The sequence below is a fragment of the Siphateles boraxobius genome, unplaced genomic scaffold, assembly GCF_051911475.1.
Source record: "Siphateles boraxobius isolate OS27281-9 unplaced genomic scaffold, OSU_SipBor_1 8, whole genome shotgun sequence".
In the NCBI taxonomy this organism is placed as follows: domain Eukaryota; kingdom Metazoa; phylum Chordata; class Actinopteri; order Cypriniformes; family Leuciscidae; genus Siphateles; species Siphateles boraxobius.
In genome coordinates this window covers 10,010,504-10,037,154 of record NW_027509208.1, presented here as the reverse complement: position 1 = coordinate 10,037,154, position 26,651 = coordinate 10,010,504, and the positions used below count along the sequence as shown (strand labels likewise).

Genomic DNA, 26,651 nt, shown 5'->3' with positions numbered 1-26,651 from the left:
ATCTCTCTCTCTCAAGTTCGAAGCACAACTTCACCTACAGATGCTAATGATGTCCCTCCTACTCTATTCCCTTTGGGGAGAGCCACTCACACACTCTCATCCTCCTGGGGCTTTAGCATTTTATTTCTATGGTTACATGTAAGAATAAGAATAATACCACTAATGGCTCCATTTGGCAGGGCCTTCTCATTCTGCTCTTGAGTGGTAGAGATCAAGGGATTGTTTATCTTTAAATGGCCAGCTGAGACAGGAAGGGGCTCAAGTCAAGCTGTCATTGAGCATATCTATTCGAACGAAAAGGTAGCAATGAATCACCTACTGATTTAATCATTTAAAACATTAAATAAAAGCATGTAGCCTATATAATAGCAATCCATGATTTTGTTCTGATTTGACAATTTGAGGGCTTAACGAACGTGAATCACTTAACGAACAGCATTTTTGTATGAAGGTATGGCACCTTCGAGGGAAAATGGATTAAAGTGAGTTTTCGACATATCCAAGAAAATATTTAATGAATGCAATAGACACTTCCATATTGCAAATGCAAATGGCAAATCCATAAATGTAAATGTAATTTTTTTTTTGTTACATTTAAAATAGTAAAATTTATAAATGGGATCATTTGAATAAAAAGGAATATGTGACAATTATAAAAGTTGTATTCCATATATTTCTTTCTTTTTTTTTTTTCTTTTTTTTAAACACTGAAATTGACTAAAACAAGACTTTCCTGTCAAGCGTGCATCTGGTGTCTGGAGAGACCCGTAGTCGTCTTTCATTTTAATGCACTGTTGTGAGCGTCATCGTCTGCTGGTTAACAACAAAATGCCCTCTGAGTTTACCGTTCTCATTTGCTCTTTCACACACGAGTGCATGTGTTTCTATATATGTAATCTGTCACCTCCTCTGCAGTCTGCTTTGAGACGGATTCTGCAGGGACGCTGAAGGAAGTCTGGGGGAAACTGGGACAAATATCTGCCACAGACAGCTTCATTCTCTACACCACAAACCAAACTATTCTTTTAATGGATATGGAGTTTGCTTAAAGCCCGGGCACACTCTTTCACACTCGATATTTTTTGCTTTCCTTTTCAACCTTCTTATAAAACAGTTTTTTTTTTTTTTTTTACCCACACTTTATAGATTGTATAGCCTCAATCCGCCCACACTCTGTTCAGAGTCTCTGATGGAGATTGCACTTTTAAAACGGCAAACATTCCTGCTATGTTTCTATGTTTTCTGAACAGACGTTCACAGCAAGGGCTGTGACATCTGAATTATTTTTCCCACAACGATCTATAGTTGTGGTATAATCTATTTCAGATAACCCCACCCTTAAATATAAAAGCAAAAAATGTGATTGATTGTTTTATATGCCAGCTTTTCCTTGTCTTAAGTGGGCAGTTCTAGACCAGAATGACTTGCATTGTGGACCAAATTTAAGCCTTTAGTCAAAAGTCTGGCTACGTGAGCTACACATGACATATTTTCTAACAGCGATTTTCAAGTGATTGAGCTGAATATCCTTCTAAACCAAAGAGTGAGTTAAAGCATGTGAAAAAAAGATATTAAAATCATCTTTGAAATCATTAAAAATGTGGTCACGATTCTTACCATTGCAGTTTTCCTGTGAGAAAACATTAATTAGGTCAACCTGCTGATCGTGTGTGTGTGTGTGTGTGTGTGTGTGTGTGTGTGTGTGTGTGTGTGTGTGTGTGTGTGTGTGTGTGTGTGTGTGTGTGTGTGTGTGTGTGTGTGTGTGTGTGTGTGTGTGTGTGTGTGTGTGTGCGCGCGTGCGTGTGTGTGTGTGTGTGAGAGAGAGAGAGAGAGAGAGAGAGAGAGAGAGAAGCCTGAAGTCTCAGGCCAAGCAGTACAGGGCTTAACTCAGGAATCCAGTTGTTATCTGCACTTTGAGCAGCTCTTGACTGTCTTAGTGCTACTCCTCCTAGTAAAGGATAATTCACGCTAAAAATCTTGCCATTTACTTACCCTTAAGTCATTCCAATCCTGTATGATTTTATTTTATTTTATGTGAAACACAAAAGGGGAATTTTTGAAATAGCCTATTTTCAATTTGATGAAAGTTAATGGGACTTTGTAGTTAATTTCGTAGTGACTAATGACTTTAATTTTGGCACGCTTGTCACACAATAGCTAAAATAAAAGCTAACATTACAACATATGTAATGCTTTGAAAGACGTCAATAATGCTCACCAAGAATGAATTTATTTGATCAAAAATACAGAAAACTGTAATATTGTAAAACATTATTTCAATTTAAAATATCTGTTTTCTATTGGAATATATTATAAAATGTAATTTATTCCTGTGATGTAAAGCTGAACTGTCAGCATCATTACTCCAGTCTTCAGTGTCACATGATCCTTCAGAAATCATTATTAAATGCTGATTTGATGCTCAAGAAACATTTCCTATTATTATCATCAATGCTGAAAATAGTTGTGCTGCTTCATTTTTTAGTGGATTCTATGATTAATAGAAAGTTTAAAAGAACAAAAAAAATGTATATCTTTTTTTTTGTAACAATGTAAAACTTTGCACTTCTGATCAATTTAATTCTTCCTTACAGAATAAAAGTATTAATTTCTTTGCCACAGAAGAAAGTAAGTCATAGAGTTTTGGCATGGCATGAGGGTGAGTAAAGGAGAATTTTCATTTTTGGGTGATTATCCCTTTAAGACTCACAACAATAATGAGCTCGCTACTTGTGAACCGTGTTTAAACAGTCCAGCCACTAATCCTTAAACTACAAACATGGTACCTGAACCTTGACCTCACTTGTACTATATGGCAATTATAGATAGAGGGCCGGAGCCAGAGAGGTGCGCGAGATAGGCTGGTTTACTACTGTACATCTGTGCCTTAGCAACTGTGGGAAAAAAGGAAAGTCTCACCCTCAGGGGGACACGTCAATGAACGGAGGTGATGATTCCAGGGAGTTGAAGGGAGCTGAAAAGATACTATGTAGGTTATGCGCTCTCACTCTCTCTCTTTCTATTTCTCTTACTTTCTTTCTCGCTTTTTCAATGTCTCACGCTCTCGCTTTTCCTTTTTTTTCTCTCTGTCACAAAGTACCATCCTCCTCCCGCCCCTTCCAGACCTTCGCTAGTGCTGACACCATGTGCAGCTGTCGAATGATCGATGCCATCTCTGAAAGATGTCAAGAACTCCCTACCTTCATTCTATCTAAAAAGAAAAAGAAAATGCGAAGTAGGCTTTTGCCTAAGTATTGCCTATTTATCTTGGCACCTCACAGGTAAACCGGGAGAATTTATGCCATGCAATTGGGATTAATAAATAAGTGAATATTTCTGTACAACTTTGTGCTACATTTCTTTTTTCTCTCTGAAAGTGAATATTAATTCCTTTCACTCTGGAAATCTGAATTTCATTAAGGCCGCTCTTAATCCGTGTTCTGAGGAGCTGAGTGCGTATTGACAGAGCTTAAGATTCAGTAGGTTTACACCTCGCTCATTTAAAAAGCTGTCCATCAGGGTGTTTATTCAGCGAATGTAAATTCACCCCCAATTACCATTCAGTTCCACACTGCTTTAATTCCTCCCCCCTATAAAAAGAAATCTTGATCCCAGACAATTCAGATGGTAACAATGACTTAATCCCGAGATAATTAAGACAAGTCTGGTGAGAAGAGTATTTTGAATGCACAACACTTCAAAAGGGGCATGATTTATGTTTGTTAAAAGTTTTTTGTTTTACCCCCTTGATTTGCATTTTTTTCCCTCTTGTCACATCCTTATTATCCCAAACTCCAGCCACATCCTCTGTGACTCACAGTGATTTAGTACAACTCCCCTCCCCCCACCAATTATTTGTGTATCTGACTTGTATAACATATTTAGCTATGTATGGTGTTGGTACTGTTGTTCAACAATAACGTAGTTACTGTATCTTATGCTCAAAAATGCTGCATTTGATTAAAAAAAATACAGTAAACTCAAAATTTGAGAAATAACATTATTACAATTTAAAATGTATTCTATTTTAAGTCAAGTCAAGACACCTTTATTTATATAGCGCTTTTTACAATACAGATTGTATCAAAGCAGCTTCACAGTGATAACATGAAAATAATATAACAGAGTTTGTTTCTAAAAGAAAATTGCGTCAACGTCCACCTTAAGTAAGGCAGATCAATAATATTATTGAATATTAAATGTCCCCAACTAAGCAAGCCAAAAGACAAGGCAACATTTTAAAGTGTAATTTACTCCTGTGATGGTAAAGCTGAATATTCAGCTGTCATAACTTCAGTCTTCAGTGTCACATGATCCTTCAGAAGTCATTCTAATATGCTGATTTGGTGCTCAAGATGAATATAAAAGTTCAAAGTACAGCTTTTATTTTAAATATAACTTTTGAAACATTATAAAATGTTAATTTTGATCAATCTAATGTTTTCTTTATTCAGGGCCTTTAAGGGCCTGTGTCATCTTCATAAATCATTATATTTATTATGATTTACCTTTGTTTCCACATTTTCCAACTCGCATACTCCCATTTATTTGCACTATGGATGCCATAGATGACTCTTAATCCCTATATTCTGGGTGCATTTTGTAGTAAAGTAAACGTTTTTATGCCCAGACAGAGTAACAACAGCCAAACTGTGGTCAGGGTAGAAAAAGATCTGAAGTACTTGGAGGGAAAGAGAAAGAAGGCAGAGGAGACCAGAGTAATTGTGTGGTGAATTTCAGGCCTGTTTCTCCTTTGTTCTCTTATTGGGGGGCAAGGGCAACAATTAGACTAAATCACTTCTTGTGTGATCATCTCTTTTGTAAGGTAGTGGTGAGACAAATTTGGGGGAGTTACTGTAATGGAATAAAGAACAAAGCTGGATTGAGGGTGGGAAAGGTAAATCGTAGTGAATGATTAATGCATGACATATCTGTCATCATTGGATAGGCTGCACATTTGGCCTGTTCCACAACAGCACAGCTAGAGTCTAATATGTTTTTCTCATCTACTCAAATTCATTTGTCATTCTCTGTTGTCTATTGCAGCATCATAGCTGCACAAATAACCAAATTAAAATCCTCGCCATATGGCCTTGTGCACATCTTAAAACAAAAAAGGCTGTGATTTAATTCAGCACTCTGTTTTGTCATCTACTACATACACTGAGCATGGATGTGACTCAGGATCAGGGTCGGCGAGGGGGCAAAAGGGGGCATTGCCCTTTCAGATCTGATTTGTGCCCCCTCCGTTTTAATTTGTCCCCACTCCACTCCTGAACACATACGATCACACTGGTGCGATTAGAAAGCTCAGTGCGTCACTAATAAAACACAAAATAAATTCACTTACACATATTTGACAATTGGATTATATCATATAGTTCATGATACAATTTTAAAAAATGTGTATATATATTATTTTGCACTATTATTACAGAATTTAATTGTAATATAGTTACTATTACTACTACAACTAATATTAATTATAATATTAAATTGAAACGTTTATTTAATTTAGTAGTAATAATAATAATAATAACACAATATTAAAAGACATTTCTATGGGCAGAGAGCATGGGCAACACATAACTTAACTCTGCGTCAAAGGCTCCCGTTAGTTTGTCATTTTTATTTTAATGTGATTTTTTCAGTGTGAATGAGATGTCTATTTGCTCTATTGTTAAAATAAATTGCAATTTTTAAAAAACAAAATTTAACCAAATTGTTCAGCCTTAATCCTTACTTTAATGCGCTCTCTCCACCTCTTTGTCTTCAGGAAGTTGAGCACATCCTGGGATTCTACCTGATTGAACCTGTCCTTGAGCATATTTCCAAGTACACTGACTCGCCCTGAACTCCCTCCCCGCCTCTTTTCACCCTTGTCTGGCCTCTGTAAATAAGTCATCAATGGCTGAGGAATCGCTGTGCTATTCATAAAGAGAGATGGCCGAGGAGAAGAAAGGAGAGGACAGGTGGTTTTTAGAAGGGAGGGGAGGAAAACATAAAAAAGAGACAGAGAGGAAAGAACTGCTGAGACCTGCTTACATTACTTCTGACTGTAATTACCAGAAATGTTATACCTATTCAAACCAAACTGAATCCAAACACATGCCCACTCAGCCCCATCCATGAAAAAAAAAAAGATATATATATAAAATAAATAAATTATATATATATATACACACACACACACACACACACACTCGGGCACCAAATGAGCCAGGACTACCACAGTTCCCCCTCAAAAAACAAAGGTGCCTGACGCCCCTGGTAATTATGATCTCACCTGACAGGAAGCAGACAATTGCTTGTCTGATCATAACCTGCTAGTGAGTGGGAATGAGATGTGCCAGTTTGTAGTCATAAAGACATAAAGAAGGGAGAGAACAAAAAGGAAGAAGACCAGATTTTTACAAAGAGATCACTCACTGGTGCAGGCGACAGAAGGGGGATCGGATAGGGCTCTGTAGTAGCCATCCTCGCAGTCACATCTCCACGAGCCCTCTCTGTCGTTATAACTGTGTGCAGGACAACGGGAACACTGAAGATCCTGAGATGAAGACTTGTAGAATCCACGACCGCAGGCTGGTGATCGAGAGAAAAAGAGAAAGAAATAGGATGTGTTCACATTTTGCATCATCGTGTTTGGATCAGACTGCCCCTTTAGCACCATCATAAGAAAGAGAAGAAAAAAAAAAAAGACAAAATATGCCTAAATTGATATCTCAATTGTTTCTCATAGACATAAATCAGATTAAATTGAGTACTAATGAAGATTTTTTTTAGCCTCTCAGATGTTCAGACCATGTTCAACTTATATGTATTCTTCAGGGTTTCAGAATACATCTCAAAGTATCACACTGTGCTTAAACTCAAAATTTAAATATGAGATATGCTAACAATAAGAATTTCAAAGTATTTATAGCTAGTGTTGTTATATTATCAGTTGAAAAAAATCTTAAATAAAATAAACTATAAATATTAGATAAAAAGCTTAAACTTAAAAATAAGTTTTAGTACTAAAATTAGTCAAACTAAAACTGAAATAAAATTAAAGCTATTGAAATATTTTTTTAAATAATAATAAAACTAAACTAATAATAAAAAAACAGACAACAACACTTTAAAATAAAAATGACAACACTTTAACATCTAAATTAATTACAAAATATTAATTTACAAAATATTAATTTACAAAACTGTGAAGTAAAAATAAGCTAATTTAAATTATGAATATATACTATATATTAATAAATACTATAATAGTATATAAACATACTAAAATAACACTGTTTATAGCAAGAATGTTGTCAACAATTGGCTCAGTAGACATTTTGAGACACAAATCAATGCATAAAATAAGTGAGAACTATGAAAAGATCGGCCTCTGAGCAATAACATTTCCTGCTGGGTCATTACAACACACACTTAGTCAGTCATATGATGCATCAACCAGAGGCCTTATATTCCCGATCACCCCAAAAGCTCTAGCATGCCTGCCTTTGCACCACCTCTAGCAGTCAGAAATGTCCTAGAGGCAAGGTTACTTTGGAAAATAGAAAACTTAAATGGATTATTTCAGTATTTCACCTTTTATGAGGGGAAAAAAGGACATCCCACAGGCAGCCAGGGATCAGAGACAAAGCAGAAATTAGGGCCAGAACGCTTTAGGCTATGCACAAGAATCACCCTCCCACGTTCCAATGACAATGAGTCATTTACTCCCATACTTTATTTCATATGCCCATATGTGCTGAATTTCCAATGAAGCATCATCATCATATATTACTATTTTCATTATAATTAGACAACATTAAATATCTAATAAAATGACCCCTCCCCTCCCTTGTATTCAGTTTTTTCTGACTCATATATCATCACTAGTAAATTTTGTGTTAATTAACCATGTGAAAAGAGAAGAAAAAACTGCAGAGAGAACAACTCTGGGGTGATTCCACAGGCTGGGGTATTTTCCTGGTTCACATCAGTAAGCAAAAAGAAATAAGCTATTTTCGGTTTGGCCTTTAGGTCGGCACTGCTGAGAGACGCTAATCCACACTTAGCAGCTGTTTGTTTAAAACCCCCTTCAGCCTAAAGAGGGAATCAGGCCCACATGATTTTTCTTAAACCCCAACCACGCCCGCATCAACAGGATAAATATTACTTTGTTTACAGTTTACAGTATTTTAATGTTTATTACCAGTATCAACACTACTGATTTTTCAATTCCAACCCCAGTTTTTATATCTCAAGTAGTTGCATTACTGTTTCAGGGCCTTCCATAAGGGGGGAAAATACTGCAGCTTTCCGTGACAAGACTAAAATGGTGATCGCACAGGAGGTCGGCTGATTTCCTCATTTTAAAAACCACCTTGTTGAGATGGGGGGTGTTTGAGGGATACGGTATCCCCATTTCAGCTACATGAAAGCCTTGTCACTGTATATTTTGCTCAGAACCATAGCATGGTGTGGCCGTGCAACATAAAGAACAAGGGCCTTCAGAGGCTGAGAAGAGGAGGAAAGGGATGTGATTTTATCTGGAATCTTTCTCGACTTGTAATTGAAAGCAGCAAATTTACTTCTTGGTTGTAAGGAGGTGGTGCTAGCAAAGTGTACCGTGAAATAGTCATGGTTAAAAGAAAAGGTATTAAGGGTTGTTGTTTTTTAGGATTCCTTAAAAAAAAAAATTCATTGTGTAAATTAGGTAATTACACCAAAAAAAGGGATTTTAAACTATTTAAAAGGAGAGGAAAGAAGAAGGAAAAGCAAAAAAAAATAGGGGGAAAAGGGAAAGAAAATGACTAGGGAAAATTACAAAACAGAAATGAGAAAGGGAAAAGGAACTGGAAAGGCCAGCAAAAGAAACAAGAAAGTAACAGAAAAAGGTAACAGAGAAAGGAAAGGAAAGGAAAGGAAAGGAAAGGAAAGGAAAGGAAAGGAAAGGAAAGGAAAGGAAAGGAACGGAAGGGGAAAAAGGAAAAGGGAAAAGGGAAAAGGGAAAAGGGAAAAGGAAAGGAAATGCATGCAAAAGGAACTCAAGGAAATGGAACACAAGGAAAATGAAAGGAAAAGAAGATAAACAGTAGAAAGGACAGGAAAAGGAAGGAAAATGACAAAACAGAAAAGAAAAAGCACAGGAAAGATAAGGCAAGGAAAGGGAAAAGGAAAAGAAAAGGAAGGAATGAAAACAAGAATCAGAAAGTAGCAGGCCAGAAAACCATTTCCCTTGTAAGGTGGTGTGTCTGTTAGTTTTAGTTTTCAGCTCTGAGCCGAAAAGATTCCGTCTGAGCCCGAGAGCTCAAGACCGGGCCACGGGCACTCAACGGCTCTCTTGTGAACACACTAAGATTAGCACCATCACAAATCACCAAAACAGGAGGACTCTTGACTGCCTTTGTACGTCTCTGAAGCGGGGATGGTTTATTTTTACATCCGTGCGATCAGGATTTGTTTATCACGCCGTCTGAGATGCCCAAGTATCCCTGAGTTGTTTACACAAGCAACCAACCAGCAAATTAGGCCTCAAATCAAATGTAGCACTGACACGGGGGCCCGCCTGAGAACCTGTCTCCACTCCACCTCTCTGGTTTTACTATGAGTGACATACACAAACACAGCATTTCTGAGGCCCAAATTCCTGCCCTCCCAACACAGACGTGCAAATAGTGGCACTGAACTAGTCGAAAAACATGCTATTGTATAACTCAGTAACCCGCCACCGCAGAGATAAATGATAGCTTTGTTTTCCCCTTCCTGACAGCTTTATTTATGTGGAAGAAAAAGATGAGGCTTGCCCAATTATGCCTCCTTCTGCCATGCTGCATAATGTCTGCTAGCATGTAATCATGACTGAATTAGCACTACATGACCCCGTGTGCCATGGACTCTTGAGAGCATGGTAAGCAATCTCTGAAACTGACATTGAGACGATATCCTCCACTTAACTGCCCATTTCTGCTCTGAATTGAAATCATGTCCTGCCAACATAACCACTTGGCTGCTAAATTGCATAACGGAAAGGAAAAACACTAGCTTAGGCGTGTTTAAAAAGTTAGCAGAAGAACTTGGTGAGCATGAGCTTTATTCGAGCTGCCACGAGCATGAAGGCGAGCTAATGGGATGTGCTTGTTGACATGGGTACGCAGAGCAGGCAACAGCAACCTCATTTACTGCACAAAGAAATTAGTCGGCCCCTTAGAAACACAGGTTGAGGTTAAACAGAACAAGAGAGAAAGAGATTAAAACAGCCTGACATTCCTCTCAGAGTCTTTAGTAGGCGGCGGGTGCCAGGGCCAGTAATTTACCTTTCAGTGGTCAAGCTGAAGGGGGAAAAAATGGTCTCTCCACATTTCTTACACTGTACTGATAATGCAGAAAGATTTTGTCACTAAAATACCTAAATGTCTAATATGTATTCTGCATAAGCCAATCGTACACAAAGCATACGTATAGACGATGACAACAAGACAGCAGAATCTTTCATAGGGTTTGGATAATGGCTAAGTAAAATTTCTTCAAAATCAGCTTTAACGCTGTTTTTGCCTTTGCAACAGTGAGCCCCTTCTTATTTTTAAAGACTTATAAGAGCGATTTAACAACAACCCAGAGGTAAAATTCAAGACAATGTCCAGTTGAACTTCACAGACTGCTGACATGTCTAAAATTAGCGTATTGACTACAAAATTCTCTAACAGTCCTCCCTCTAGGGAGAGTGAGGAAATGTCCTAATCACAGGCTTTCCTAAAGCAAGTGCTGTTTTTTCTCTTGGTCTTGTGCTGTCAGTTGTTTTCTCTTGCTGGCTTTCTTTCAATGAATTTCCTATAAACTTCTGGGCTGCCCTTTTTAGAACTTTGTATATTATTTTCTGATCTCAGGCTAGGTTCAGAATGGAATAGTTCTTTTCTACTTATGGAATACTGCACAGACACACTTATACTCCCTTGTGAAGTGTACATAATTGTATTGAATGTGCGGTTGTAGTGTACTTAAAAAAAAAAATGTACTTGCAGATAATATGAATGAAATAAAAGGCCACTTAAGTGTACTTAAAGAGACTGTTTCTTAACACACTTTTTTAAATCAAGTTTTATATTAAATTCATATTATTTTGTTTTAATAATATTTTGTCATGATTTAAAGCAATTAACATGCAATTAAATTCAGTTTGCACTTAAGTATATTTAAGTCCTTTAAAAGTAAATTGCTTTTATTTTTTTCCCAAAAGTTGCCTAGAATTATTTTTTTATAGTAAATAAAATAGTACCCGTTATTTCACTATAAATGTTTCAAACTGTATTATTCCACTTTATTTTCACATTAGCTCATAGTATTGCATGTGAGTGACATCCTTGAAATGCAACGAGCATTATTAACATAACAAAATAACATAAAAATAAAATTTAATTTTGAGTAAACTAATCTAAACATTTGACATCCAAATCAAATAATGAGTTAAGTAAATACTAATTAAATCATTTAATTGTGGGATACAGTATCGCATGCAGTGTGCTCTGTTGTATACTGCACATTTTGGCATGTATAGTAGATAATCTGCATTTTACATACAGTACATTTTCATACTGTGAACAGTACATATTTATATCAATGATATTATATCATTCAATTTACTTTTAAATTAAATTACACTGTGAGGGAGAGAAAACTATATAAACACGATTAGCATTAGATATTTACTCTTGAATTACACATATTACATTTTCTAGCTATAATAAGAAGTAGATATCAATAGACACCATTATTTCCACCCCTGATGAAAGCAGTCTGAGAAAACCTAAAACCTTTCAAACTCACAGAAAGCCTGTGTCCATGCTGTTAGCCCTTGTGTGGCAAGCATTTTAATCTTTCTTACTAAGAGGGCGAGAAATCTACCCAACTCCAGGAAACAGACCGAGGGTACAAAGGAAAGGGGAAGAATCAAAAGGCATCAAGAAAGCAACACACCAGGATGGGGTCCAATTTTGGCCCTGTACCCTTTGCATTTATCCCACAACTGCTAGACTGAGACGAAGAGACCAACGGTTACAGCAAAAAGAAATAAAGTTGGATTAGAGGGTTGTGAAAATGTCAGATTAAAATGTTAAAAGATGGATCTTATTCCGAGCTATTCGCGCAGTGCCCCACGCATTACTCAGAGCGAACAGGTTGGATTAGGGGTGTGTTCCTGATGCAGACAAGAATCTCATTCATGGCAGCTACCTGTGTGGAGGAGAGATAAGTAGCTTTCCGTCAGAAACAAAGAGAAGATTAGCATTCTCTTACACTGTGCTGAAGGACACACCAGGATGCCCTCTGAAGCCCTCAGAGAGGAACAAGAAAGACTTGTGAAGAAAGAACAGATCAAAGCCCATCAGAGCCCTCTTCTAAATATAGTTAAAATGTTAACATCATGAATTGTGCCAAAAAAACAGCTGTTCACTTGAAATAGTCTCTTAGGTGCCAGTTATACTCATTTTATAAAAATAGGTTACATTTTTTGTGGAAGATTAGGTCTTTAAATGAAGAAAAAAAATCTAATCTGTGGCACAAACCTTCACGAAAAGCAGCTGTTAAATTCATCTGCATGCCACAAAGCTAAATACATTTTACAGTAAATTCAGCAAATACGTAATGGCCTTTTTTGTGTATATAATGGTACAACAATTCTTCTCTTTTGCATGTACATTTTAAACAGAAGAGGATACTAAGGATATATCTCTGCAATTACTGCTGAATGTGTTATGCTTTGACAGTCACATTTGTGTTGGCTGGAAGTGGTCATCGTCGTGCCAAGAACAGATCTTTCAACTTGCTCCTTATTTCTTATGTGAGGCAGACTGCAAATAAATGCGATTACACTCAAAATACTCTCTGGATGGTCATGAAATTGTGGCAAAATACTGAAAGGATCTGTAAAATGTTATTGCTGTTAAACAGACCACAAAAGAAAAAGAAAAAAAGATCCATTACAGTTTAATACAACAGCTCAACTCATCCTCATAGCATCTGCCCAGATGGCTTTCCTGGCATGATATGTTCTGTGATAGCGGAAAAGAAGGAAACATAAAATGTCACTTTTACAGTGAAAAGGCACAATTTTAGAACAAAGCAGCCTTTTAGGAAAATAGAATTTGGGCTTTCACCAGAATTTAAAATGCCTTTGAAATGCTTCCTTCCAAGTGTAAATGCTGGTCTTGTTTGCAGCTGATTGCAAAACAGAAAATATAAGCATATATCCCGAGACACCCGCACTTCCTCTTCCACGTCATTTACATTGATTTGCAAATGAGAAACGAAGATTTTAACATTAAAGAAATTAAACCACAAATTAAAAGCTACATGTACATTCACTCAAATATTCAGTTACTAATCAGATTGATGGCTCTCCAGTTCTGAAAATTTGAATTGGATTCAACGGTTTAAGTTTCATTTAAACAGAGCTTTCAGAATCTGAAATCAGCTTGGATTCATTCAGAATACGTAAATGAATCCATGTAAACATACTTAAAGCATTACTTTGCTTCCAATAATTATACTGACATCTCGAGTTAGCTCCTTCCCCTTAAACATGTCTTTTTTACCCATCTTTTTTCTTTCAACACAAAGTTTGTGTGCATGTGTGTTACGAAGTCCTGAAGTGAAGCACAGCTTTTAGAAAACAACAGATTTGGTCATTTATTGGAAGAAAAAAGTGAAGGATCTCCTTAAGAACACTATAACCACAGCTAATCAGATCTAAATCAAAACTCCACCATCAGCAAGTTATACCTCACACACACACACACACACACACACACACACACACACACACACGTGAGACACACAGTCTGGATGACTTTGCAGCTTTGACAGAAGAGACTAAATGAACGCACAATGGCGAACCGGCAGAGGTCCCACATTATAAAGCCAAACAGTCGTGACCTGTCCAAACGTGCACGGACGCACACCTATTTGGACAGACGCACATCCACGCACACCCAAAGCCACCCACACACACTCTAATACCGGTCTATATCCCTGCCTAGAAATTAAATGATACAGCACTCCATCAAATCCCAGCATCACCGCTGGTGATCCATGAAAAACGAACATGTGGCACACATTTCTATCTTCCAATAATCATCTCCTCAGACAAATGATCGTTTCATATAGTCTTGATTACTGTGCCGCTCATAGCTGTCCCCACAAAAGCGGAGAACGGTATTACTTTCTAATTTTATTGATTCTTTTTTGGCACAATGTGTTCACTTCGAGTTACATTCAGTAATAGCTTGGCTGAGAGACAGTGCTCTGTGTGTGTGACATTTCTTCCCCTTAATCTCATTTTATGAGCAGAGAGAATTTAGTCTGCATCTCATTAGCAAACAGCATCTCGCCCCAGCAGAGCACCGCAAATGTGGAAAGATTTTGAATGTGAATTTGGTAAGCTTCAAAAAGCATTCAATTCGTTTAAACGTGGGATCTCAGAGGATTCGATTGTAAAAGTACACTGTGACTTCCGAAAAACATAAAAATTAGTAATGCCTTATACGCAAAACTGCCTATTATGCAAACACAGTTTATGTTCGTTTTCATATTTCTCATTAATTTGATCTGTTTCCATGAGGGGTCCTGTTGATCACATTGCAATCATATCCTGAAATTAGGGGTGTAACGATACACGTATTCGTATTGAACCGTTCGGTACGAGGCTTTCGGTTCGGTTTTCGGTACGCATTTTTGAACCGAACGGTTCGTTGGACCATTTTTCCTGCCGACCAAAATTTCGTTATTTCAAATGTAGGCGCGTCGCGCGTGGCAAGCGCGCTCATAATGTGAGAGACGCTGGCGTGACCACAACATTGCTCAACATCAAATGGCAAATGTAATGTAAGCGGAACGAAACTGAGCTACTCGTTTATTGTGTGGTTGACGGACCGTTTATCAGTCTGGACCAATGCAGCGCGAGCCGATCTTATTCAAGCAGCACTGTTACTACACAGCGCTGAGACATCCAGTAAAGAAAGCATTTGACTTCGCCACTGAAGTAATAACATCGCTGCGAGATCTAGTGAGAAACATTCGCATTTCTCCGTTATTAACGGATCAAACAGCGCTGACGTGGAAACCAGGAAGAAACATTGTGCCATGAATGAACTATCCAGTGTCCACAGATCAGCAATATTCACCATGGATTTACTTTAGTAACACTACTAACTGTAACCATGGAAGTTTGGCAGGAATAGTAGGCTATAATGCTTTCAAGTAACATCACGTCGGTTTTATTTTGACATTATGAATACAATTGCTGCCCTCAAATGTTAATCTGAACTAAAATAAACCTACTACAATATTACATTTAATTTTGTCCAAGGAGCTGTTTTGTTTTAAATGCTCCTAAGAAAAGTCAAGTATAGCTCCAACACTGCTCAAAGTTAAAAAATATCATACTTTATGATGTTAGTTTTAATAAAAATATAATAAAAAAAATTAAATCAAGGAAATTTCTCTGGCATTTCTTTCTTTTTGCTGTATCGGAAACGTACCGAACCGTACCGAACCGAACCGTGACACAAGTGTATCGTATCGAACCGAACCGTGAATTTTGTGAACCGTTACACCCCTACCTGAAATATATAATTATATGACTACAAATAAAAATAAAAATGTCTGATTATTTGCAATATATATAAACAATTTCTTCTGCCATACAAACATTATTTTCATAGGATTCATCCAAAATCTTTAAAATGCTATAATGTACTCTTATAATCACAAAACATTTGATAACAAATAACCAGCCACTTACTGGTTTAAGACACACAAACTCTACTTTGCTATGGATTGCTAATGGAAAAGTGCAAAACATGAGCTTCTTCAATCCAACAGCATTCAAAGCATGTTATTTCTGTCATGTGTAATGCAAATCTAAAGTTCAGCAATCTACTAAAACACAATGAAGCTGAACATGACTCAGCAGAGAAATGTGTCGTTCCATCAAACGCAGATATTTTGACAGCGCGAACAAAAACACTGCCACGATGTGAAATAAATAGCCCAAGTGAATAGCCAGGAATCTTTGTCGTTTCGCTAGCAACGTTGTGATTTTGGTGGTGTCACCAGGGTCGCTCACGGGCTGGGCACGGGGTCAGTGAATATTAACTTCATTTACACATGGTTGCAAACAGAGCAGCTTGCACAATGCAGGCCTGCCTGCTCTGCTTAGTAACGTGAGCAGCCGAGCTGACAGGTCACTGCCAGGCTGGAAGATGGATGAGCGGAGCAGTTGACCCTTGGCTTGCCTGAGGAGCCAGCTCTATGGCTTCTTTCCCCTCCAAACAAAGACCCCCTACTAGCAACCGCCCTGCTCACAACTCCAGCAGCACTAACAGGTCCCGACATCTCCATCAACCCTTGCATGCACACAAACACGAAGCAGATTTTGATAGGCTTAGCCTTTTTTAGCCCGACACACCCGGCGAAACACTCTGTTATGCATGCATTCACACACATGCGGCCCACACTATGGGCAGCTTACCCCCTTCAGCTGCCTAAACGCTGGCACACACACTTCTCTTTTCGAATTGCTCTCTGCTCATCCGTACTAATGGATGCAATTGGACAAGCGGACACTGTGTTAAAAGCAACAAAGCAGCCGTGTGTGTGTGTGTTCGGAGCAGCTCTGGCCCGAGGCGACCGGGTGAAAGTGATATGTGACCAGGTTGAAGGCCAGGTTGAAGGCTCAGTGAGCATCAGGGAGGGTCTGTTGTCAGAGGGACTCTCCTCTGGGAGAGCGGCAGAGCTGGAGACTCAGCAGCTCAATCTCTACCTAAGAGCAAAATCAATAACTTATTACATAACTGCACACTTTTCCCCTTTACAGAGTGAGAGAGAAGGAAGGAAGAAGTCTTAGGAGGCTTGTGCTAGTATGAAAATGTCTTGCTAAGATCACAACCAGGACTTGATAAGATCAAAAAAAAATGACATGGGAGCCATTTGCGCTTTAATGAATCATTTAAGAGCCATATAACTTTTAGTTGACAAATTACAGAATGACTCAGTTGTTCAGAAGCGCTGATGTTCATTTTTGTCAACTGCTAGGGTGTAGATCCACTGGGATGTGTATTAAACATTATGGATGAGAGTCACAACTGTTAGAAGAAGATCAGTTAGTGTGTGGAAAAAGGAAAACTCTTTTGTGAAAATGTATCTTTAAAAACAATCAGTAATTAGACAGAGAATGTATACGATTCTCTGCACATTTGTAATCAGATATATCTGAAGTATGACTTTAGTCAGTGAACCCCAATAGCTGCTCTGAACGATTCACTGTGTGAGTGAGCGATTCTAACTGCCAAGTTGCCTGTGAGCTCAAGACTGATTTATTAAAAATGACCAGTTCAAACGGGACATTTGTACATGAATTAAAATTCACAACAGAGCGATTCTTTCTTTATTTAATTATGAATGACAGTATGTTAACCATTTGTCATTTAACCTAAGAACTTTTTTTTTGATCCAGTGAAACAACAGGAAATGTGATTGTGAACATGAAGCAACTACAACACATCAATAACTGGACTACAGCCAACTGACAGCCTTGACAACACAGCACAATGACAGCTCCCCTCGTGTTCAAAGCCACTTTCCATCTGACAAAACCGAGTGGGAAAAACAAACAGTGTTCCGAGAGCATGCCGCAGTTCTTGAAGACCCTGACTGACCGAGAAGGCTATTATCCATCAGCAGATGATTCTAACCCTGACAGTTTCGGACCCAACGGGCTTCCCTGAGGAACTCGCCTCTGTTTGAATAATTAAGCCGATTTACAGTTCTCTAACGGATGACCGTTTGTAGCCTTTACTTTCACACCTTATCAATCACTTGCATGTCAAGCCTTTATACAATCCTCCGACCCCCAACTCCTGGTGGCATCATTTGAAATGCAAAACACGGCCTTCACTGAGCCTGGGTCTTGCTCTTGCGTCCCTCCACCTCGGCTACTTCTGCAGCTTGTCTCCACAGCTATTGCCCTCCTTCTGTGTTCTGGCAATCCATCAGGCTTTGACTAACTTCTGTCCAACTATTTGACATCTGGGAGATGGATGGTGTCAGCGCCTGCCGTTGCCAGTACCTCCTCCTGTTAGCATGTTAGCCAACGCTAGCTTGTTTTTCCCCTTAGAATAATAAACAGAGGCTTGCCTTGTAAATATCACAAACTGGAAGAGCAAGCGGGTCAACTATCGGTTAATATTAGGCATTTCGTTAGACAAGATACAGTTATTAATGTGATGTGATTGAGCAACATACATTCCACGGATTGTTCGCAAAAGCTTAACGGAAACAAAGAGATCAATGTCTGTCTACAAGGACTCCTTTTTTTGCCTCCAAAGGACTTAGTGTCTCCATTTTCTCTGAGTAGACACTGTTGAACAGAGCTTCGCAAATGAATAGCCGCTATTTTTACATGAGCTCAATGCAAATAAACTCTGGCATGCTGCTGAACACTTCAGATTCCTTTTTTTCCCCAACACCCATAACACTGATTCTTGTAACTGCAATGAGCAGATCTCTAGAAAAGCAGGAAGGAGTGAAGCCTCGCATTGAGACTTGCATAAGTACCATGAAATGATTTGACCATGAAATGAAGCATGTATGACTTTTTCTTCTGTGAGATGATATTTTGAAGGTTTTTGGCCATAAAATAGAAGTTAATATGGTCCAAAACAATATTGGAGCCCATTCACTTTCGTTATGTAAAAAATAACTTATTTTAGGTTACACAGAAGAAAGAACCACATAAATTATTTGACATATTTTTTGGGGGGGTTAACTATTCCTATTGAAGGACGGTTTTAGGGTTAGACATTTTATAAGTTTGTTACATCGCGAACACGTCACAACAGCTAAAGTCATCCGCCTAGTGCATGTATGTAGAAAAGCAATTAAAATACTGTGCCAACGGATGTGTGACCTGTGCAGCCGGCTGTTTAGAGGAAGGGGGGGGGGGGGATGGAGGAAGAAATGAAAGACACACAATCCTCCATCAGGCATCTGATGAATGAGATGGTCAAAACATGCATTTTCGTGGCCCTCCTTAAGTTTCCCCACTCAATTTTTAATGCAAGACATTTTAGACTTTGTTCCGTATGCATGAGCGTCTGCTTGTTCTTATAAAAATAGTGTGGATTTTATAACAGAACACTGTGAGATGGTGTAAAAAAACAGGAGCTTTCGAAGGCTTCAGGGTCACAGTGCCTTGGCCGAGACCCTGAGGGGAGTAAGAGAAAGAGAAGATAAAGAAAAAGAGAGAGCTGCAACATGAGCTGTATACTCCTGGAAAGATCAGTCCTCCCATATTAAAAAGACCCCTGTCACTCACAGGCCTTCAGCCCCAGATACCGTGCAATGCATTACTGTTTCCCTGACAGAGAGGGAAAACACACCAGTATTTTTCAGTCCAGTTGCTGCTCGGGGGGGAACTCTGAACAGGCAATTTAATATCGGGATGATCGCTAAGAGGAAGTGCTGATGCGGCAGTTTCATGCTCATTTTATTTAGATTAACTACAGTGGTAATATCACAGCCACTCATGCCAGGAGCGACGCACAACTCATAAAGTGACAATGGAATGGGGCAGGAATCTAAATGGGTGACAGGGTTTGTTTGTCGCCAGCTCTGAGAGAAACACGCGACATTGTTTTTGAGGAATGCAAGATGGCTTCGTAAACAGCGATTAATTCACAGGAAAAGCAATCGAGATTTTCTGAGAGTCCGGCCTTGCTTCACTATTTAATTTTTTATTTAATTTCTTTTTTCTTTTGCTTTGAGTGAGTAAAAATTCCAGAATGTTTAATAGGTTAAAAAGGGTGGAATTGTAAAAAAAGACATAAAACGCATCCTTTTATTATGCTTAATGTGTGCCAAATAGCCCATATTACATAGAAGCACCATCAACTTTCTCCTTTGCTCCCTTTCTGGCTTTTGAAATAGCTTTCAGCTTTGCAGCAACCTCTCAGCGTGAAACAGCCTTGCCCATTTTAGTTTTTGATAACATAATAGTGTTCTGAAGCACCCTTTACGTGATAACTTAATGATGTAGACGTGTATGTGCACCGCATAAAAGCTATCCATGCCTTCCGGAGATATCGGATTAATCATTACTGGTCTGCACACTTGATAATCTATAGGTGGAGGAGGTGACCCAGATTGGCAGAAAAAAGGCTGGATGGCCACTTAAACCACACAAAACCAAGAGGTCCTTTCCCGCAGATCCAAATCATATGTCATGTGACTGCCAAAAAAACAACGCTTAGCACCATTAGTGACAGTGATGGCACTGGGAGTGTTTTAGTCTTAATTGCATGTAAGTATATCAGAGTATATCAGAGGCAACTGTAATTGTGTTTCCTGTACGGACACTTCTTAAATAACCCCGTGTCTCGGCAGTTTATTTTCTCTTTCTGTCAGGGTCATTTCAAAGGTCCGGAGAAGGACCCAGCGTCAGGGCTGAACCTCCTCCGTCCGGACGCGGTGTCATTTGCGAGCGATTGGTTTGGCTCGGTGCCAAATGGAAAGAGAAGAAAAGAAACGAAGAAAGAGAGCATGGCTGTTTCTGAGAGCTAAGCTGGAGTGCTAGTTATCATTTAATTCCAGTGTCAATGTGCATAAGGCTATAAATTAAGAGCCCACAAATCAAACTACTAACAGGGATTCCAATTATTCTTCCAAGGATTTTGCACCCACATTTAATCCATCATTATTATTATATCTGCCCAATAAGCATGTTCTTTTTTTCTATCCTATTTTTTTTTATTAATCGTTCTTCTTTTTCAACATGTTTTGCTTTGTTATTGCATTGCTTTGCTGTAATTCGGATGAATTACCTCACATTGGGATAATTCTATGCTTGGGCGCTCAGTAAACCAATTAGAACAAGGATTTTCTTGGTAAATGGACACATAAGCAAGTCTTGCACATAATAATAACTTATTAATTGCTCCATTGTCCTGTCTTCTGTTGCATGCAAGGTTAATCAGTGTCACTCTAAAGCATGCCAACAGATGTGTGCAAATGAAAATAAAGTACTCACGTTCACACGCATCTCCCTTCTGGTGAAATCCAGCTTTGCATATACATTTCCCAATGGGAACCAGCCATTCTCCTTCTGCGCTGCAGTGCATTTTGGGAGAGTTGTCGGCCTCCTCCTCTGCGTCGTTGACGCACATACCCTCCACTTCCACCAGCGACGAAAACTCTGACCCTGTCACCGTATCTGGGAACGTGGCCAGGTTCTCAATAATCGACCAACACTTCTTGTAATACACTTTGACGGAGACCAAAGCGATGCAGGCACCTACATCCTGGAAGGCCAGGTAGAAGCCTCTGCGGGAGAGGGGCCCGATTATACGCACCTCCGTGTTGAGCTTCATCTTTCTTTCCCCCAGGTCACCCTGAGTGAAACTCTCGTCCGCAGCTATAGTGTCAATTTTCACATACTGACTCTCCCTTATATTCCTGCCCACCTCCACGTCGGTTTCCTGGTAGTACAAGTTGAACGTCTCCTTGCAAGAGCCAACCACCCCTGGAAGGCTGTTACAATCCCTCAAGGTAAACTTCAGCTCCACAAAAATCCTCTGGGCATCGCCCTTCTCAATCCAGTTAGTCCGTAGCCAATTGTTCTGATTTGGCTCCATGACCTGGCAGACCTGATATGTGCGAATGGGTGTGTAGTTTTCATCCAAGCCGCTGATCTCTTCCCACTGAGAAAAAGGAAAACGCAGTTAATCATCATTATACCGTGAGCTGTACTAAAATGTTCAGGAATAACCTCAAGGGAGAATGTTTCAGCGTGTTAAAACTGGCCTCTGTGTGAACAAATGTAAACTCCTTGATATAAAATGATCTGCATGAATTCATCTACAGCCAGGTACTATGTTTTTGTTTTTTAAATCCTTTGCATACACTGAGAATTTAAAATATCTGTATTGTATGAATATGAAATATTTATTTTTAGTGTCTGTGATTATATGCCCATTCCTGATAATTGTTGGTATCAGTCAATCAATGCAAACACTAATAAGCACATTAGAATGATTCAAAATTTATTTTTAATAATATTATAAATGTTTTGTTGCAAAAAAAAAATTATACAATAGTAATATTGTACACTACCATTCAAAATGTTTTCACATTTTAGAATAATAGTGAAGTCAAAAAATCCCACTACAAAGTTTCGTCAACTATCTGAACGTTTGCTTCTTGTGTTAACATCAAAAATAAACTGGTTGTAATGTCTAAGAATTACAAAATATATGACTCAACCCGAACCATTTTCTGGGTTTCTCTCGAACAACTTCCACCTGGAAGGCTTAAACTCTATGTACGATGGACACTTGTTGGCTGTGTTTCTTTCACTATTTGGTTTAACTAAAATAAAAAAAATTACAATGCTGTAATTTTTTAAAACTCTAAATAAGATATGTTGCAATCAAACCACCTGATAAACAATCTAATAACACCTGGATCCCAAACGTTTAAATTGCTGTTACTTTTTTAGTTGAGTTTTCAGGATGATTTTGGGTTAAAAGCAATTGTTAAAAACCTAAAAGGCTTTTAAAAACACCAACAGCAGCATAATAAAAAAATATATCAAGTTAATTTACAAAGTTCAGCAAAAGATCACGTATGGCCCTAGTTGCACGACTCTAAAACAAATGCGTTTGTATTTTACACGCCTTTTGTAAACCTTTATAAACTAGTTGAGGATCAACAACGACAAAAAAACTTTTAAAAGTAACAAACCACCTATAAAGTAAAACCAAATTACCATTGTTTAGCGTTTTAGAAACATTGTGATGTGGTGCAAAGACTCACAATAGGGGGAAAAAAACACCACATAATTCTAGGTTGCACTTAAAATACTACAAGCAGTAAGCGCATTACGGAGGTGAAAATCAAAAATGTTTGTGTATAAGACAAAGTTGTAAAGTTTCCAGCTTACCCCGCTTGGAGGAGACGATATCCATTCCAGCTCTGTCTGCTGCGCCTTTGAATCCAGCAGGATCACTGCCGACAATACATAAAGCGCACACTTAGGCTACAATAATGCATCGTTAATTGTGATAAATGTTTGGCACACATCTCGCGCATATTCCAGAAGCATTTTACATCGCGATCGAGCGGAGAGACAGACTAAAAGTGAGAGAGTGCGCGAGTTTGACCCATTTTCAGCAGACAGCGGTGGGTATTTATGACAATAAGCACCTTACACCTCTGAAACCTGTGCGACACCTGTTCGTGTGTCAGTATAACCGACGGACATGCTTTCTCCCTTGGTGTGCGATACAGAAATCGGTAAAGTTCCTTCGTTTGAACCGTTGAGGAGATTACGCGGATACGGGCGCACAGGGTTAAGAACGCGTCGAAATTAGCCGCTATTTTGTTATTTAAATACATTTAATTGAGGCGATGCCTGTTTTTTTTTGTGTGAATATATGATTAAATAAATCTGATTAAATAATAAAATAATTAATCCAACGAAATATTGTCATTAAAAACTCTCGAAAGGGCATTAGCTGAGATCAGAAACTTAATTAAAAATAATAATAATTTAATAAATAAATTCGTCACTGAGTATGTTGAGTAACCAATACACATCTTATTGAACAACAGCAAACAGCCATAAGCTCAACTGGACGTATTTATAGCCTACCATAGCTATTGAGTGATCCTTTAATTTCATATTTCGGTAAGGAGCAACGAACCTTCGGCTTATGCTATATGTAGGCTGTACTCGATGTTTATGTGTGATATAGCCTACTTATTTGCAGTACAGACATGTAGCCTGTGTTAGATACCAGCTAAATCTGCCTACTCGATAACTTGGTAATACAGAAGCCGTTCGATTGCTAGATGATTGCAGGAGGTTTCCATCTCAGACAATTCCTTTACTCTAACTGAAGATGATCACATGAGTGTTTTAAAATAATAACGTGGTATGTTGCAGTCCAGTTGCAGAATTAACTGTATAGGCTACTGCCCGGTTGGTTAACATTAAGGCACATCAAGCAGATCTTTTCAAGTTTGTTATCGCTTTTGTTTGCAGTAAATGGAAAGCACGTAGTGTTTCCCGATTAAATGAGACCGTGATAACCAGGCGATACAGAGCTGTAATGTTTCATTTTAACCAGATAAGTATATTTTTTCTATCACGTTTTTATGTCAAGTTGCGAGGTGCAGTTGTAAATTACACGTCTTCGTGTTTGATTAGCGAAAGTCTGTGCGTCAAGGAAATACATAGACTAGGCAACTCATGATACCAGACACAGCCATGCGTATATCGTTGTCTAGTGTGTGATAAAATAAAACTGTTGTCTGTCAGACTGTCGATACTGTATCTGTTGTAACTGCTGGTTTGCTGCTTGCGCTGTCAGGATGCAATAAAGGAAACTTTAGCACTCACCCTCTCTTGTGTTCTGTGCTATTCCAGTGTTCACATAAAAACAAAAATGAAGGCAAAATATAGTCCACAAACACGAAACTGAGGTGCAAACCATGGTGCAATTGAAAGTTGGCTAAACAGTGTGCGCTTTTTCCAACGCGGCGTTCCCTTCCCATTGACGACGCTCCAGCACCAGCTCTGGGTGAATAAACCAGCCGTCTCTCACTCAAATAGCATCGGCAGCTGAGGGGCGGGGCTTAGAACATTCAGCGTGTCACTCACTATGACTGACAGAGAGCACACCCACATTAGGCGCGCGAAAAGCTTTCGGTGTAAAAATCGGACGAATCAGTTTAAAGCGAAGGCGGATCCTCAATTTTAGTCTAAAACAGACTAGTGTGGATTCACAAACTTTAAGATTAGTCGGGCAATGTAAGTCGTTGTTACATTAAGAAGAACATTTTAATATTATAATGGTCAGTTTGAAATGCTGTAGGCTACTTGAAGTTGAAGCTAATACTTGAAACGCTGTTTTTAAAGGAAAAGTAAATACAGTAGATAGGCCTATATCAAATCAAACTTTGAGAGAGAGAGAGAGAGAGAGAGAGAGAGAGAGAGCTTTCGCGGCTCAGAATCCTATTCTATCAAGATAAGACTTGAACCTTGGGTAGGGCACTCAAGCATGTCACGACATCAGAGGAAACGTTTATATTTTTCCCAGTCATTGAAGAGCATTACATCATAGGTAATCCCTTAGCAAATCTCATCATGGTGGCTGTCTTGTCTGAGAGCGTTTTTTGAAAAGCATAGCCTACTCATAGTTTGCAATGTCAAAACATTATGTTGTCAATAATCTGTCATCATACTGTTTGAGTTACAATAGCTTAGCTATCTGTCTGTCTGTCTGTTCAATTTTCCAGTGACATTTTTCCAGATTTTTATATTCTATTTTTGCACCTGAGAATAGATTATTTGCTTTTATGTTTGCTTGTAGCCTATCTCTAGACACTAGAGAGATATTAAGAGCTATTCTAGGACACTCTAGAACTATTAAGAATGTTTCTTTAGTTGGTAGATTACAACAACCGGGCCTGTTGTAGCCTACACATACTCCAAAGGGACAAATATTAAGTTAAACATGATGAAAACTTTTACAAATTTAGCACAATTTTAAACTTGTTTTACATATATCTGTGTATTCCATTATGGAGTCCCATGCCTGCAGAAATTGGTCCTCCATATCCCATGACACTTGGGATTTCTAGACAACAAGGATTTTTCACATGTTATTTCGTTGAAAAATATACATAGATGTTTACTGGCAGAAGCCCTTGTTGACTGCTAGTGAAGGGCAGAAAGTCTGTTTTGTAGGTAAAAACAGAGACAGACAAACACAGATAAACATTGACTGCTATGTTTTTTAGAAGGTCACCTAATGAGGAAAGTGCCCTGCTGATTCTGGGCAATGGGTGTGGATGCATCGATTCATTATATGCGTTACCACTCAAGAAACGTTAGAAGATTGAGCTGCTGGGGTTTTAAGCGGCGCCAATGAATTGAGATAAACACAAAACACAATTAAAAAGTGTAAAGTTAATTTCCTGCTGCTCAGATGACTTGCCAAATCACTGATAAATGAAAGCATGAAAGGGACCTCATTACCCCACAAATGTAATGTATTTGTTACAGGTCACTTATGAATCTCCATTTCCTAGAATGAGTAAAACAACTGTAATTATGCACCATAAATATTGATTAATAAACTCTGTGCATCACAAATGGATGGAGGTAGACAAGGACTCATTTCAAGGTTTATTTACCTCTTTTCTTATTTGCTTTTTGTTGTTTGGCCTGTTTATGCAAATTATTTCTAATCCTCTTTACCCTTGATGCACGCACCTGTGTTGCATATTTCCATTTTGGTGTATTAAACTAGCTTCAATGTAAAAGTAATGTTTTGGATGGACATATTTTAGTAGTCAATATCTTAAACTAGTTTCCGATCAACTGGCACAGGTGTGAAAACGTCAAAATATTCAGTATTTGTTTTGCACATGTGAATAGCATTGTCTGAGCTGGATTAAACACAGCTATGTAAGCATGTATGAATTCATGTTTGAATATTTATAATCAACAAAATGTTCATTAACATTCTCATTCAGGTGAGTCTCGTGTGATCGTGCCAGGCTTTCCAGGTTTCCTCTTGTGGTTGTTAACATAGTAATTGCAGATT

At 38.4% G+C, this 26,651-nt stretch overlaps 1 protein-coding gene across 8 annotated transcripts in view; it reads right to left on the bottom strand.

The window, feature by feature from the left end:
* epha7 (eph receptor A7) overlaps positions 1–24,646 on the bottom strand; it is an 88,431-nt gene extending 63,785 nt beyond the window's left edge. For 6 of the 8 annotated variants that reach the window (XM_077220261.1, XM_077220263.1, XM_077220267.1 and 3 more), the window contains exons 1-4: positions 24,440–24,622; positions 22,979–23,043; positions 21,068–21,737; positions 6,430–6,585 (exon numbers count right to left, since the gene is read on the bottom strand). In XM_077220261.1, the coding sequence (XP_077076376.1) occupies positions 6,430–6,585; positions 21,068–21,737; positions 22,979–23,043; positions 24,440–24,533 (985 nt within the window). In that variant the 5' untranslated portion in view covers positions 24,534–24,622. Of the gene's footprint in view, positions 1–6,429; positions 6,586–21,067; positions 21,738–22,978; positions 23,044–24,439 lie in introns of all 8 variants that reach the window. The other 2 variants (XM_077220265.1, XM_077220266.1) reach the window with 2 other exon arrangements.
* Between the last annotated feature and the right edge of the window lie 2,005 nt (positions 24,647–26,651).